Here is a 12,813-nt window from a genome sequence, read left to right as displayed (position 1 = left end):
CAACTCATTTGTCATTTGTGGGGACCACTGTTTAGAGGCCCGGAGTCACTGGTCAGCTGTGAAGCGTTCCTCAGCCCGCTTGGGCACCCATGTCTTCTAGGGTCCCCTGGCCATCCCTCACCTCCCCACCCTCACCTGAAGTAATGGGCTCTTTCCACCTCCTGCCATCCAAGTAGCCTCAGTCCTCTCCAGTGCGATGTTGTGGGTCTGCAGCGGAGGGGGAGGGGACAGCGCTGTGCCCTTCTGCTAGCGCTGGGAGGTACTGGACGTCCTGCCCGGCCCCCACAATGGGCTTTAGCAGCAGCGACCACAGGACACTACTTGTCCTTCGAAAAGCAAATACAGCTTTAATTGTGTTTGGGGCCAAGAATTTTGTTATTAAAGAATTCTTATAATCTCATGTTTAGTGAGCTGGTGGCGGAGCAGGGCCAGTGGGGGATGATTGGGTTCGTGTTCTGTCCTGTCATTCTTGCTGGGAAGCCGACTCAAATGAACCCCTTTGGTTTGGAAGGAGAAAGTGTGGCTGAATGTCGACAAGAGCCTGGAGTGCATCGTCCAGCGGGTGGACAAGCTGCTGCAGAAGGAGCGCCTGCATGGCGAGGGCTGTGAGGATGCCTCCCCCTGCACTAGCAGCGGCTCCAGCAAGAAAGGTAACCCAGACAGCCACGCCTACTGGATCAGACCGGAGCGCCCCTTCTGCGATACCCCCTCCTCACCGTGCCCCTCCACCACGCCCTCTGCTGCATGCCATCCTCACCTGACCACACGTGCGTATGCGTCCACACCCCTCACACCACTGCCTCCACCTCCAGCCATGCCTGTCTGTCTGTCTGTCTGTCTGTCTCCATGTCCTCCCCCATGCAGACTGCAGGGAGGGCTGTCGGGCAGAGCGAGCATCGCAGTACGTGGGGTGGTGACAGTGACGACGGACGTCTCATAGGCTTCGTGCCCAGGGAGCCTGCCTTGCATCTGGGTGTTGGGAGAAGTATGACTGTCAGGGCCCTCCTGGGTCATAGGGCGACGCAGTGAGGGAGGGGCTCCTGGGCTTCCCTGGTCTTAAACCAGTCTGAGAACTTAACGGAGGCCGAGATCCAGATGCCTTTCCAATGAGGCTGTTTAACTGGTAGGCTCAAGGACATGGGGAGTGGCACAGGGACACAGTTGGATGAGAGCTGTTAGCAGGCCCAGCAGACTTGTCTAAAGGTAGGTTGTCACTGGTGGGCACGCTCATCTAGCAGAGGCACGTTGCTCTGGGACGTGTTGGTGAGTCAGTCCCATGGTGGTGATAAGTACTCTTGTGCCCTGGGAGCTGAGTAAGGTTCCTCGTTGTTACCACCTCTAGAGTGAGGATCTTTGTGGTGGTGGGACATTGGCAAGAAGCAGCGCAGTTCGGAGTCTTTTGTCTGAAGACACCGGGCGTCAATAGATACCCAGTCCCACATTTGGCCATGAGGCTGGGATGTGTGCTTTCTCGCCAGCCTGTGGCTCCCTGGTCCCTGCAGCTCAGGGCCTCCGCCGTTTCCTGTCAGAGCTGGAGAGGGTGACAGGCTGGCACCTAAGGCCTGGCTGCACACCTAGCTTCCATTACCGCTTTGCTCTCCTTTGGGGGCATTTAGCCAGAGGAAGTAAGGCCTACAATGTGCCTGGTTAGGTTTCCTGGAGCGAAGAGTTTTAATTTTTGAATTGGGCAACCTTCATTCCAGGCAGGACTGTGTTCCTTCATCGGAGCCTCTCGATAAGCCCTTCTGTGAGGTGCCCTTCACCTTCTCAGTCTGCCTGCAGTCTGTCTTCAGGGCACTGTTGCACTTGAGCCTCTGTCTCAACAGTGCTCACACCCTCCACTCATCCATCTGAGAGGGATTACAGTTTCAGTTCTCCCCAAACCTGTGATTGGTTTCACGGCACTGTTTTGTCTTCGTTCGTGTTCTCGTTTGTTAATTGTGTTTCTTTTAAAAATTTCTGAAAATTCATTGCTCATTTCTCTTTAATACTGTCTCGCTTCTACTTTAAGTTTTTTCCTGCAGATATAAAATGTATTTCATTGTTTTTTTTTAAAAGCAGGAGATAGTGTATTTAATCAGATGTACTGTTGTATCCATAACTTAAGTCATTTTTTTTAGGCATGTATTGTTCAAATGTAGACAAACTTACATGCAGTTTTAAAGTGATTTAAATGAGCATTTATTTGTAATAGGGTTTGACTTGTAATCACGTGTGCCATATGAATCAGTTGTGTTGTGATGATGGGAACATGAAGCATACATTTGAGAGAGTCTAACTGCTGATCTAAGAAATGCATGAAACCATATGCCACAAAATTAACTGCAGATGACCCTGATGCAAGAACCTCAAGTTTAGCCAGGAAGCTATCTGTACCTCGGCATGGCTGGGAGTGTCAGGAAGGGCCATGTGCTGTGCTCAGCCTCCTGTCCCCCAGGGCCAGAGCCAGGCTCTGTCATGATTTTTTTAGACTGTTCCACATCACTATGGTTTTGACCTGATGAACAGGTTGTATTCACACAGGAACAACTCTGTGCCTCTTTGAAAGGTGTCATCAGTTTTTGTTCCAATTCCATACTCGTCCCAGGGCCTTGGTTTTCATCTTTCACTAAAGAGCTGCCCTGCCTCTCAGCTTGCCCTCCTGCAAACCTGATCAGAGCCTTGCCTGGTGAGCAGGAGTCACCCAGAGCCAGGCTCCACAGGACCCGCCCACAAGTCCCTGCCAGCTGGCACCACAGAGGCTCCATAAACCTCTCTCCTCCCCGTGTTCCCCACAAGCACCCCACACCCCTTCTGTACCCTGCCTGCCACCTTCCATCCTTCCATCACTTTCGACATGCACACTCTCTTGTTCTCCTCATCCCTAAGAGCCATTCAAACCCGGACCAGGTTGTTCTTGACCTGAGATCTGTGGGTCAAACCCAGGCCATGTGCCCTGAGATTAGGTGCTAGAATGAGAGAAAGTCCATAGTGGTCATCTGGTGTCATGGAACTCTGTCACCTAAGACAAGTCACAAGCACCTGGCCCAGGAATACCCACGGAGACCATCCCTTGCCCCCTCGAGCAAAAGATATGTGTACCCAGCTGGGTTTAACCCTGGTGCCATCTCAGGAGGGGCCTCAACCCACTGTCTGGGGTCACCACAGAAGATCGTGGAAACAGGCTCCAGACCTTCTTCCTCTTTCAGACCAGAGTCTTCAAGGAAGGGTTTAGGCAGAAGCAGAAACCTATTATCTTTGGCAAGGCCCGGGGTGATTCTGACTAGTCAGACAGATGCTTAAGAATCCCTACTCTGCTGCTCACACCTCTGGGGTCGCTTTCTTTGTCAGGTAGATGGCTCTAATGGAGAGTGTGAGGCTGGCAGTTTTACTCTTGTTTCTGTCTCCCTTGCCAGGAGAAGAGGTCATTCCCAAAGATGACGAGGGGAAGGTCCCTCGCCACCCCTTCTGGACAGTCCCATGGGTTGTGAAAGTCTCCGCGAAGCTGGTCCTGGCTATTCTTGGGGATCCCAAACTACCTATTTCAGTATCCTGCAGACATTTTTTGACCCAAAAAGTTTAGATAATAAAATAAAATAAGCTTTTACTTCATTGTAAATGATCCCTTTTCAAACTCGTTTTCTTTTTGGTGGCACACCCAGTTAGCCAAGGTATTTAGAGTGTTTAAGGGAAATATGAAATTGAAATGAGTACTTTCCAAAGTGACTCAGTGTAGGTGACAGCAAATTAAAATTGGTACTCTTTGCGGGACCTGGAAGGATGTTCTAATTCTAGACTTCCCCCAAATCATAAAAGTTTGTTATCTGGCTTCAATTTGAAAGAGTGGCATAGATATTTATGAAATATTGGTTTCATCACTGGTCCTCCCTTTGGATCTCAGTGGTCAGTCTCGCCCAGGGTCTACCAGTCATTAGGGTGGTGGCTCTGTGCTGGGAATATGCCATTGACCAGTCAGCCTCTCTCATTTCAAATTTGCTTCCAGATGTTGCAGGCCAACGTGGGGCTCCACCACATACAGTATGGTGGATGTGCACTTCATCACATCATCATGTGTGGGTAGGCTCACCCCCGAAGAGCACTTTATGTTGACGTTTGAGCAGCATGAATGTTTATGCCCGCCAGTCGGGCTGTGTTTACTGCCGAGGGGCTCAGCTGCCTCGGAGCGGCTCGAGCGCCTCCGTGTGGCTGGCTAGGGAAGAGGCCAGCCCTACCTCTTCTCTGTGCAGGTTAGCCACCTCACTGCAAGCTGCTGATGCAGCTGCTCTAAGCGTTGAGTTGTTGGTGTTTGAACTGTGTGCTGCTTCTTAATCATCGTGTCACCTCCGTTTCTGTGCAGATTGCAGCCCCCCTCCTGAAGAGGCCAGCCCAGGTACGTGGTTCCCGCTGAAGGCTCCGCAGAGGTCTCTGAACGCTCAGCCAGCGTTTGTAGCCACATCTCAAAGGCTGCCTTCTGCTCCCAGAGCTAGGGAAATATTTTAGGAGTTTCTTCGTTGTGAGGCATGTAGCAACTCTTCTGAGGTTTGGTGTGGGACTCCTTGGGCTGGGGATGGCGGCCTGAAGCAGGCCGCCCCAAGCACTTTTTCCACTTACCCATCCTAAGGCCTTTACAGAGGATTAATGTCCATAACGCTTAGGCCTCCTGACGTGAGTGGCCTGGTTTGGAGTGGTCACATTTGTAAAGGATGCTTCCTGTGATTGCACCTGCACTTGTGAGCATCACATGGATGGCACCCATGATCACAAAGCACCTTCTCTTCCAAGTCTGGATGCGTCTGTAGATTCTTGTCAGGCATTGCTGTAGGCTTCAGTTGGAGTTAGCATTGGTGGTGGGACTTTGTTGCTGCATCTGCATGTAGAAATCAGTGTTCATGGCTACAGCCCAAGGAGTTGGCAGACTACAGCTCTGAGCTGGGTCCTGCCCAACGCCTGCTCTTGTAAATAGTTTCACTAGAAACCAGTTGTGCCCATGTGTTCACATATTATCTCTGGCTACTTTTGTGGTGCCTGGGCTAGAGTCCGGTAGGTACCATGGAGACCCTGTGGCTGTCAAAGCCTAGAACAGGGGTCCCCATCCCCTGGCCCACAGACCTATACTTGTCCCTGGCCTGTTAGGAACCAGGCTGCACAGCAGAAGGTGAGCAGTGAGTGAGCAAGCGAAGCTTCATTTGTGTTTGCAGCCGCTCCCCAGCGCTAGCATCACCGCCTCAGCTCCACCTTAGATCATCAGGCATTAGATTCTCATAGGAGTACTGGTCCCTGGTGCCAAAAAGGTTGAGGACTACTGGCCTAGAATATTTACTGTCTGGCCCTTCATGAAAAGAGTGTGCTGACACCTACTCTAGTTCATAGTGAGTTTCCCGGATATGGCTGTGGCTTCCCCAGAGTGAACCTGAGACCCTCAGATATGTTTCTTCTAAACTCCAAAAAATAGCTGCATGGTCCCTGATGGTCACATGTTTCTGACCAGATGTAAATGTGAGATAGCAGGATACCTGCTTTGTATTTGGAAGGCAGCAAATTGGTGAGCGTGAAATGCACCAGACTATTCCTGTGGCCTCTCAGCTCACACAGCACCCTGATTCCAGCTCGGGGACTGGGCTAACTGCTGGCCGCAACCCCAGAACCCTGACATTGGCTCATCAGTGGGCTAATCTGATAGGGTACATCACATGCCCCAATTTGCTTTCAGCCCCATTACAGTTCCTCTTTCCCCAAAAAGTCAGTGTGGGGTCCCCAACCCCCTGGATCCTCAGGGCCACAGAGGCCTCAGCAGACATACAAGTCGTTCCTTGATTCTGGCCCATACCTCTCCTTCGCCCTCGCCTCTTCCTCTGGGCTACCAGTCCTCAGCTCACCTCCAGGGTGGGTCAGTGCCTTCATGCTGAGCTGGTTTCCTGGAGCCTTGAGGTGGGAGTCCAGACCACATCCAGTAGTCAGGACCCAGAACAGGGCGGTGGTGTCAGAAGCCCGTCCCTTGAAAGCTCGGGGTCTCCTCCACTTAGTGTCTGTAGAACTGATGAGAAAACTGTGGGCTCCCAGGCAGGCAGCACACAGACAGTGCATGGCTTCCAGGCTTTTCCTGTCTTGTGTCAGCTCTGTCCTTTCCAGAAGCATTGGTGGCTTGTCCAGAGTTGATGTCAAATGGATTGGAAGTGTCCTTGCCAGGAGTACCTTTGGCTTTTCCTGCAGAACTTTATTAAATCTGGGTTAAAACACATACTTTCTCTCTTTCTCCCTTTCAACCTTTCCCCTTCCCTTCCTTTCCTGTTAATGAGGGAAAAAATGCAAAAGTTTGGCTCATGGATTGGCTGCCACAGTGAATGCTATAGGTTAGCAGCTAGAGAGGGAGCTTGCGCCAGATGTGAGTTGGTGGCATAGCTGAGGACACCTTTCAGCCTCTGCTGTGTTTTTTGTAGCTGGACTTTCTTGATGAAGGAAGCAGAATATCCATCCCTTCACCAACCCTGACATCCTAGGTGCCTTTACTTAGCTGAATGTCCTGTGTTTAGAAGTTTTATTTCAGATTTTTTCCTCATATTGACCCAAAAACGCACATTTTCACCCCCCCCCCCCCCTCACACAACTCCTACTCTGAAGCAGCCTGACATCACAGAAATCACGTGGAGTTTAGAGTCAGTCCGTCATATGTACACACAGCGGGTTCTTCGGTGTGTCTGGAGGCCAAGCCTGTCCCCTTCCCTGTGTTCGTGACCCGATCTCTGGACAGAGTGAGGAAGCGGTTGATTATGAAGTGAAGGGCAGGCAGGTATGTGTGGGTTGAGGTTGGTGTTCAGTCCGAGCTCTCCTCTGGGCCGGTGGCAGTTACCTCTCCCATGTCCACCTCTTCTTTAGGACAAACTCCTAGTGCTTTTAAACATTTTTTTAAGTGTTTTTTTTTTTTTCTTTAATATAACAAAGCTAAGTCATTCTTCTTTGGATTTTTTTTGGAGGAGAAAGTAGGCAAAGTGAAAGGCTGCTGTATCTCAGAGAGGGCTTGCGTAGTTAAATAAGACCACCGATATATTTGTTTTGAGCATTTTTAGGTTAAGGTCATAACTTGCATGCTAATTGCATATGTATGTGCACATTAAGCGGAAACGCCGGGTAGAACTGGCAGCATCTGCTCTAAGAGTGTTTGGCCCTGCCTTTCCCCAAACTATCTGCCTATTGATCCTTAGCCACCACAGGTCTGTTTTGATGGTTGATGAATAGAATTGACATGCATTCAAGAATTCTTCAAAGAAACAACACCATGGGCTCTGAGAGTTTTGGAAAAAGAGACTTGGATCTCACCTGGTGTGGCTCTCCCACTTACTGAAAGGACCCAGGTGGCTGAGGGGTCGAAGTGCCAGCCCATGGCCTACCAGCGCTCAGCAGCTCACATTTTCCACTCCTTAGTCTGGTGTCCTTTGTCACTGTGATTTATTTGCTATGGCTTTTCCGCAGTAGACTTGCTAAATTTAAGCCTGCCTTTTTCCATTGCAGACATAAATCCTGTCTGCCTACGGTGTGCCTACATACACAGTTAGGTCATTGCCAAATTTTACATTGCTGCACACACCTCAGAAATCTGTGTCCACCGAACCCTGAGCAGAGGGAAGTCCTTTTGCGGGTCTTAGGCATTTCTCTAAATTTGTTTCTCAACAAAGTACTAAGCACACAGTTTGGGAGAACAAAACCAGGTTGCCCATCTCTCTGTGTTCACCTAAGACATGAGCTTAGCCATCTGGTGGCCACACTGCTCACGCGGCCCTAGTGCCTTCCCACAGTGCAGTGACGTTTGTGGGTGTTCTGTGGCTGACACCCTCATCCTCAGAGGCGTGCACTGCCCAAGCTTCACTGCGCTGCCTCTGCTGCACGCGGTGTGGTGGGCGCACCCAGTGATGGAGATCAAATGCCTATTTCTGGGCTTGGTGTCGTGTTAAAAATAAAACTGATGAGGGCATGTCTTCTCCCTTTTAAATGTCTTCTAAATAGAAAGGAAAAACAAAAGAGCCAAAGCTGAAAATACATTTCACTCTGTTTTTCTCCCCTGAGGTTCTATTTTTAAAAAGTTGTTTTGGTCCAGGGTTAGAGTTTTCTTATATTCCTAAAACAACCTGCGCTACAGATGGCAAGGTTGGGTGGGGAAGAGCGTGAGTGCAGAAGGAAGGGTCTCGTTCTGGGGGCTGAAAGTGGGGAAGCCGTGTGGAGCGGTCTCCCCCGCAACATGCAAAGGGAGGACTAAGCACAGTGGCACGAAGGCGAGACGGGCGGGCTGTTCTTTGCTATAGGAAGTTCTGGGTCTCTGCCTTGAGAGCTGGGTTAGGAGGAGCAAGGCAACAGGTCACTTTTTTGGGTGCCCTTCTCTCCCCAGTGTTGGACTGGTGGTGCTGTCCAAGGGGCTTGGCCTCTGCAGACAGAATACTTTTCTTGCTCAGTTGTGACTTGCAGGAGTTCTGCTGTTTTCCTCAAAGGGAATAGTCCTGAGTATTTGCATGTCGAGTACCCAGAGGTTCGGGAGACCAGGCACGCATTAGTGTCCTGGAGTAAGACTGGCATTTGCGTTTGCTGAGAAGTTTCCGGCTGGAAGGTTAGAGGCTGGGTCCTCCCAGACAGAATGTGATGCCATTCGAGACCAGAGCATGGGGCCAGGCAGAGGCAGGAGATGCGGAGGGAGGTGGGGACAGTGTGGGTCAGGGATGGGCACCTTGGTAGGCTTCCAGGCCTCACTCTTCAGTCTTCTCAAACGTGCCTCCCTGTGTGCAGGTGAATGGAGCGAGGCCCTGTACCCCCTGCTGACCACGCTCACGGACTGCGTGGTCATGATGAGTGACAAGGCCAAGAAGGCGATGGTCTTCCTGCTCATGCAGGACCGCGCGCCCACCATAGCTGCCTGCCTGAGCCTGCAGCACCGCCGCGACGTGGTCTTCTGCCAGACCGTAAGCCCCGCGCCCCCAGACAGGCCCAGGAGTCTTGCCCCTCACTGCACGCAGGAAGAGCCAGGTGTTCTCCTGCCTGTTGCCTGTACATTTATTTAATGCAGAGGGAGGAAGCTCCTGATGGGTCTCCTGTAGGAGAGGGTCTGATTCCACCCTAGAGCCGGTGCTGAGAGGATTCGCATACCTGCTCCCCCTGCACTGAGGATGCGGTGGCGTTACAGATGGCTCAGGCCCCTTTGCCACCGTTTTTCCCCCTACAGAGCAGTTTAATGAGAGGACATGGATGTTCGCTGTCAGCGTGATCCAATCTGTTGTTTATAAAACAGCAGGAGCTGGGTTCTGTGCTGGCACACAGCTCGGTTTCAGTGGCTGCTGTCAGTGGCAGAGGGGAGAGCTTACGCGAGTGTCACAGGTTTCATTGTTACTAGTCATCGAATGGGTGAAGTGAACACTGAAGGTGAAGGAGGGCTGGGCTGGCTCTCCACGTGTCCCCCCACCTCCGCCAGGCCTGTCTCATTCTGTGGAAGATCTTCTGCCAAGGAGACTTGCAGAGAGACATGTCTTCTCAGTCTTGTCTCTCGTTATGGTCACCTCAGGTTCCAGCCAGAGCTGGTATGGGTTCCTGAGCGTGTAGACCCTTTCACTGTGGGGAATTGACTCTGGGCTTTCAGAAGGTTCTGAGGCCCAATTAGAGCAGAGGGTGCAAAGTGCTCGGGCTGGTGGGTTGCCATCATGAGCAGGTGTCTGTCCCCTGCAGCTGACTGCGCTCATCTGTGGCTTTGTCATCAAGCTGAGGAACTGCCTTCACGACGACGGCTTCCTGCGGCAGCTCCACACCATCGGGCTGCTTGCCCAGTTTGAGAGCCTGCTGAGCACCTACGGTGAGACCTGGCTCCCACAGTGGGCGCCTGCGAGCCACGCTTTCTTCCTCGGCGTTTCCCTGACCACACAAGGAACGTGCGCTGATTCATAACAGTCTCCAGCATCCCCAAAATGCATACCAAGGAACCAGACTAGACTCCTGTGTCCCCTGGCCCCCATTGGTCTTGTTCCTGGTAGGAGCTTGAAGCCCTTCCCAGCTGAGGGTGAGGGGGCCTTACTCAAGTGGCACTTTCCTGAGGGACATGGGGCCACTTCTCAGTTGCTCCACGAGCACGGTACTGCCCTGCTTCTCTGTGCAGAAGTCCACATGGGCCTATTTCTGCAGCCACTGTTGATGGAAGGGAAGTTGCTGCATCCAAGGGTAGGGATATTTTAAAATTTCATAGGTATTTTCAAATTGCTCTCTAAAAAGGCTCTGTTCTCCCCGTCTTCATTTTTTGGTTTTCTCTTAGCAGGTAAAAATGGATCATTTAAAAAAGTATTTGTTAGTCTTTGGATTGTAAGACATCAGTAAACATTAGGCATGTGCAGCGGAAGGGTCCAACCACAAAAAGCTGTTTTATGCTTTCTCTGTCCACTTCCGAAGGGCCAGCTCTGCCTTCTGAGCCCCATGCTGGACAGGACAGCACATTTTCCCGCCAAGTGCGTTTTTAACGTCGAGAAGCGAGTCATCTCGGTAGAGAGGCTCAGAGAGGCCCCTGCCCACACTCTTGTCCCCTCTCATCACAGCCACACCCGATCATGTCACCTCGCATCTGTGTCCCACCCTGTGACCATGCTGAGGCCACTAGGAGAGTGGTGGTCCCCTCCCCCAACAGTCCTCCTTCCCTCTCTTGTCCAGGTGAGGAGCTGGCCATGCTGGAAGACATGAGCCTTGGAATCATGGACTTGAGGAACGTGACTTTCAAAGTCACTCAGGCCACTTCCAGTGCGTCGGCCGACATGCTGCCTGTCATCACAGGAAACCGGTAGAGTAGTTTTTAAATTCTCAGTCTTCATTCATGCTCTCTTAATTTTGTTTCATTCTATTTCGTGCAAATAAAGTGCTGGTCACAGCCGCCTACATCAGTGTCACCCTCTTGAAGCCTTATGTCCCTCCCCCGGCCACAGGCCTAACCCCCCTCATTTCCAGGGATGGGTTTAACGTGCGGATCCCCCTACCTGGCGCCCTGTTCGATGCACTGCCCCGTGAGATCCAGAGCGGCATGCTGCTGCGTGTGCAGCCTGTGCTCTTCAACGTGGGCATCAACGAGCAGCAGACTCTGGCCGAGAGGTGCGTGTCTACCCCTGGGGCCAGGGTGGCCGGCGTGGCCTGAAAGCCTACCAAGGTGCCCGTTCCCGTAGCTCAGAAACGAGCCTCAGCTGCCAGTGCCCTAGGGTGCTGAGAGGAAAAGCCACATGGGCCTCAGGTGGACAGGAATCTTTCCCTCTGAATGATGATGTGGGACCGTGGACAGGCTGCTGTGTAGGAAGTCACCTGCATGTTCATGAGGCCACCGGCACCTTCCTCGTGGTGGCTTTTTTCTGCCCCTCTCCGTCACATCTGGCAGGTCCTGGCCACCTGCAAGGCACGCGGTGAACCTGTGTGGTGAGAAGAGCTAGCTCCTTCACCAGTTTGGGAGGAACAGCTCATCTGGTGTGGTCACACAGGCCAAGTGCAGGACTGTGTCCTCACCCCTTGCCATGGCCCCACTGCCGTCCCCTGTCTTGAGTCCCTCTGGGACTGGAGGACACGGGGCCCCCAGCTGAGTGCTGTGAGTGGTTTCTGTGCTGTGCTGCCCGGGGCTGGTCTGGACTGAGCTTTCTCTGCCACCCTCAGGCAGGCACACCTGCCACAAACTGCAAGGCTCCTGCTAACGAGATGTGTATAAACCCATCTCTAGCACAGCAGACAAAACCTTGGGCTTGGGAGGAGGAGGGTGGCTTAGAATTGGGTGTGCAGAGAGAGTGTTAGAGAGAGGCGGTGGTGTCAGCTTGGGTGAGTCACAGTTATGCTCGAAGGAAGCAATGTGACTAACGGTGTCCCTTGTGACCCCCAAAGGTTTGGCGATACATCTTTACAAGAAGTTATCAACATGGAGAGTTTAGTGCGTTTAAATTCCTACTTCGAGCAGTTTAAGGAAGTTTTGCCTGAGGATTGTAAGTATTTTTTCACCTGTGACAGGTTCCACCTGTTGTGTCATTTTGGGTACCTGAGCCTTCCGTGCTACTCAGCTGCCTGTGGCCTTCCGGACACCCCTCTGTCCCTGCTCCCTGCCTCCTGGCGGCCTGTCACCCCAGACTCAGCCCATCCAGTCCTCACCTAGAGAGCTGCCCTCAGGCTGTGGCCCTCGCAGGTCCCCTTTCTGCCCGGTTCTCTGCCACCCACGTCACGCAGGGCTCCAGTCACAGCAGATGAGCATTGTGGTCGGGGACGGGGAGTCCTGTGCTCAACATTTTGGGGGACGGCCACTTTGCCATTAACACAACTTGGCGGTGAGGCCAAGGAAGGTGGGACAGGAGCAAAAGCAGCCTGGCGTGGGCTCTCCAGGGCCTGGCTAGCAGCCCTGGACTCTGACCCAGGAGGCCGGAGGAGTGGCACCGTGTAGCCCTCAGCCCCTGGAGAATTGCTGGTCTACATGTGGGAAATGGCTCCCGCCCATGAATTGCCATGTGTGCTCGGTCCATCAGTGGGCAGGTGTTCACTGTACGGGACACTTGGGAGGCCAGGTGGAAGCTGTGGGTGACCTGGGAGGTGAGGCGGTGCTTCTCCAGGAGGCTGCATCCTGACCCACCTCCTCCAGGCGTCCACAGCCTCCATCACAGGCTGACCCTTCTTTCTGTCTGTTTCTGCCTTGCTTTCTGACTGGTGTAGTGCTGGGCATATATCAGGAATGTGAAATAATTAACATTGGATCCTATATCTACTAGGGTGGGGCTGCATAGTAGACATTGTCTACTTGACCCAGAATCCCATGTATTTGGTTTTAATGTGAGATTCAGGCACTATGGCTGTTCCCTAGATGTGTCC

At 52.3% G+C, this 12,813-nt stretch overlaps 1 protein-coding gene across 9 annotated transcripts in view; it reads left to right on the top strand.

Annotated features, from left to right (window-relative positions):
* The window catches only part of INPP4A (inositol polyphosphate-4-phosphatase type I A), an 87,974-nt gene that overhangs the window by 55,344 nt on the left and 19,817 nt on the right, over window positions 1-12,813 (top strand). For 6 of the 9 annotated variants that reach the window (XM_039872488.1, XM_039872484.1, XM_039872485.1 and 3 more), the window contains exons 16-22: window positions 512-767; window positions 4,337-4,369; window positions 8,749-8,921; window positions 9,679-9,802; window positions 10,645-10,771; window positions 10,936-11,076; window positions 11,845-11,942. In XM_039872488.1, coding sequence (XP_039728422.1) covers window positions 512-767; window positions 4,337-4,369; window positions 8,749-8,921; window positions 9,679-9,802; window positions 10,645-10,771; window positions 10,936-11,076; window positions 11,845-11,942 — 952 coding nt within the window. The remainder of the gene's footprint in view (window positions 1-511; window positions 768-4,336; window positions 4,370-8,748; window positions 8,922-9,678; window positions 9,803-10,644; window positions 10,772-10,935; window positions 11,077-11,844; window positions 11,943-12,813) is intronic. The other 3 variants (XM_039872489.1, XM_039872486.1, XM_039872490.1) reach the window with 2 other exon arrangements.

This window comes from Pteropus medius, unplaced genomic scaffold (assembly GCF_902729225.1).
Source record: "Pteropus medius unplaced genomic scaffold, Ma_sr-lr_union100, whole genome shotgun sequence".
Lineage (NCBI taxonomy): Eukaryota > Metazoa > Chordata > Mammalia > Chiroptera > Pteropodidae > Pteropus > Pteropus medius.
The sequence above is the reverse complement of the archived record's forward strand: the minus strand, read 5'-3'. Positions and strand labels throughout refer to the sequence as shown.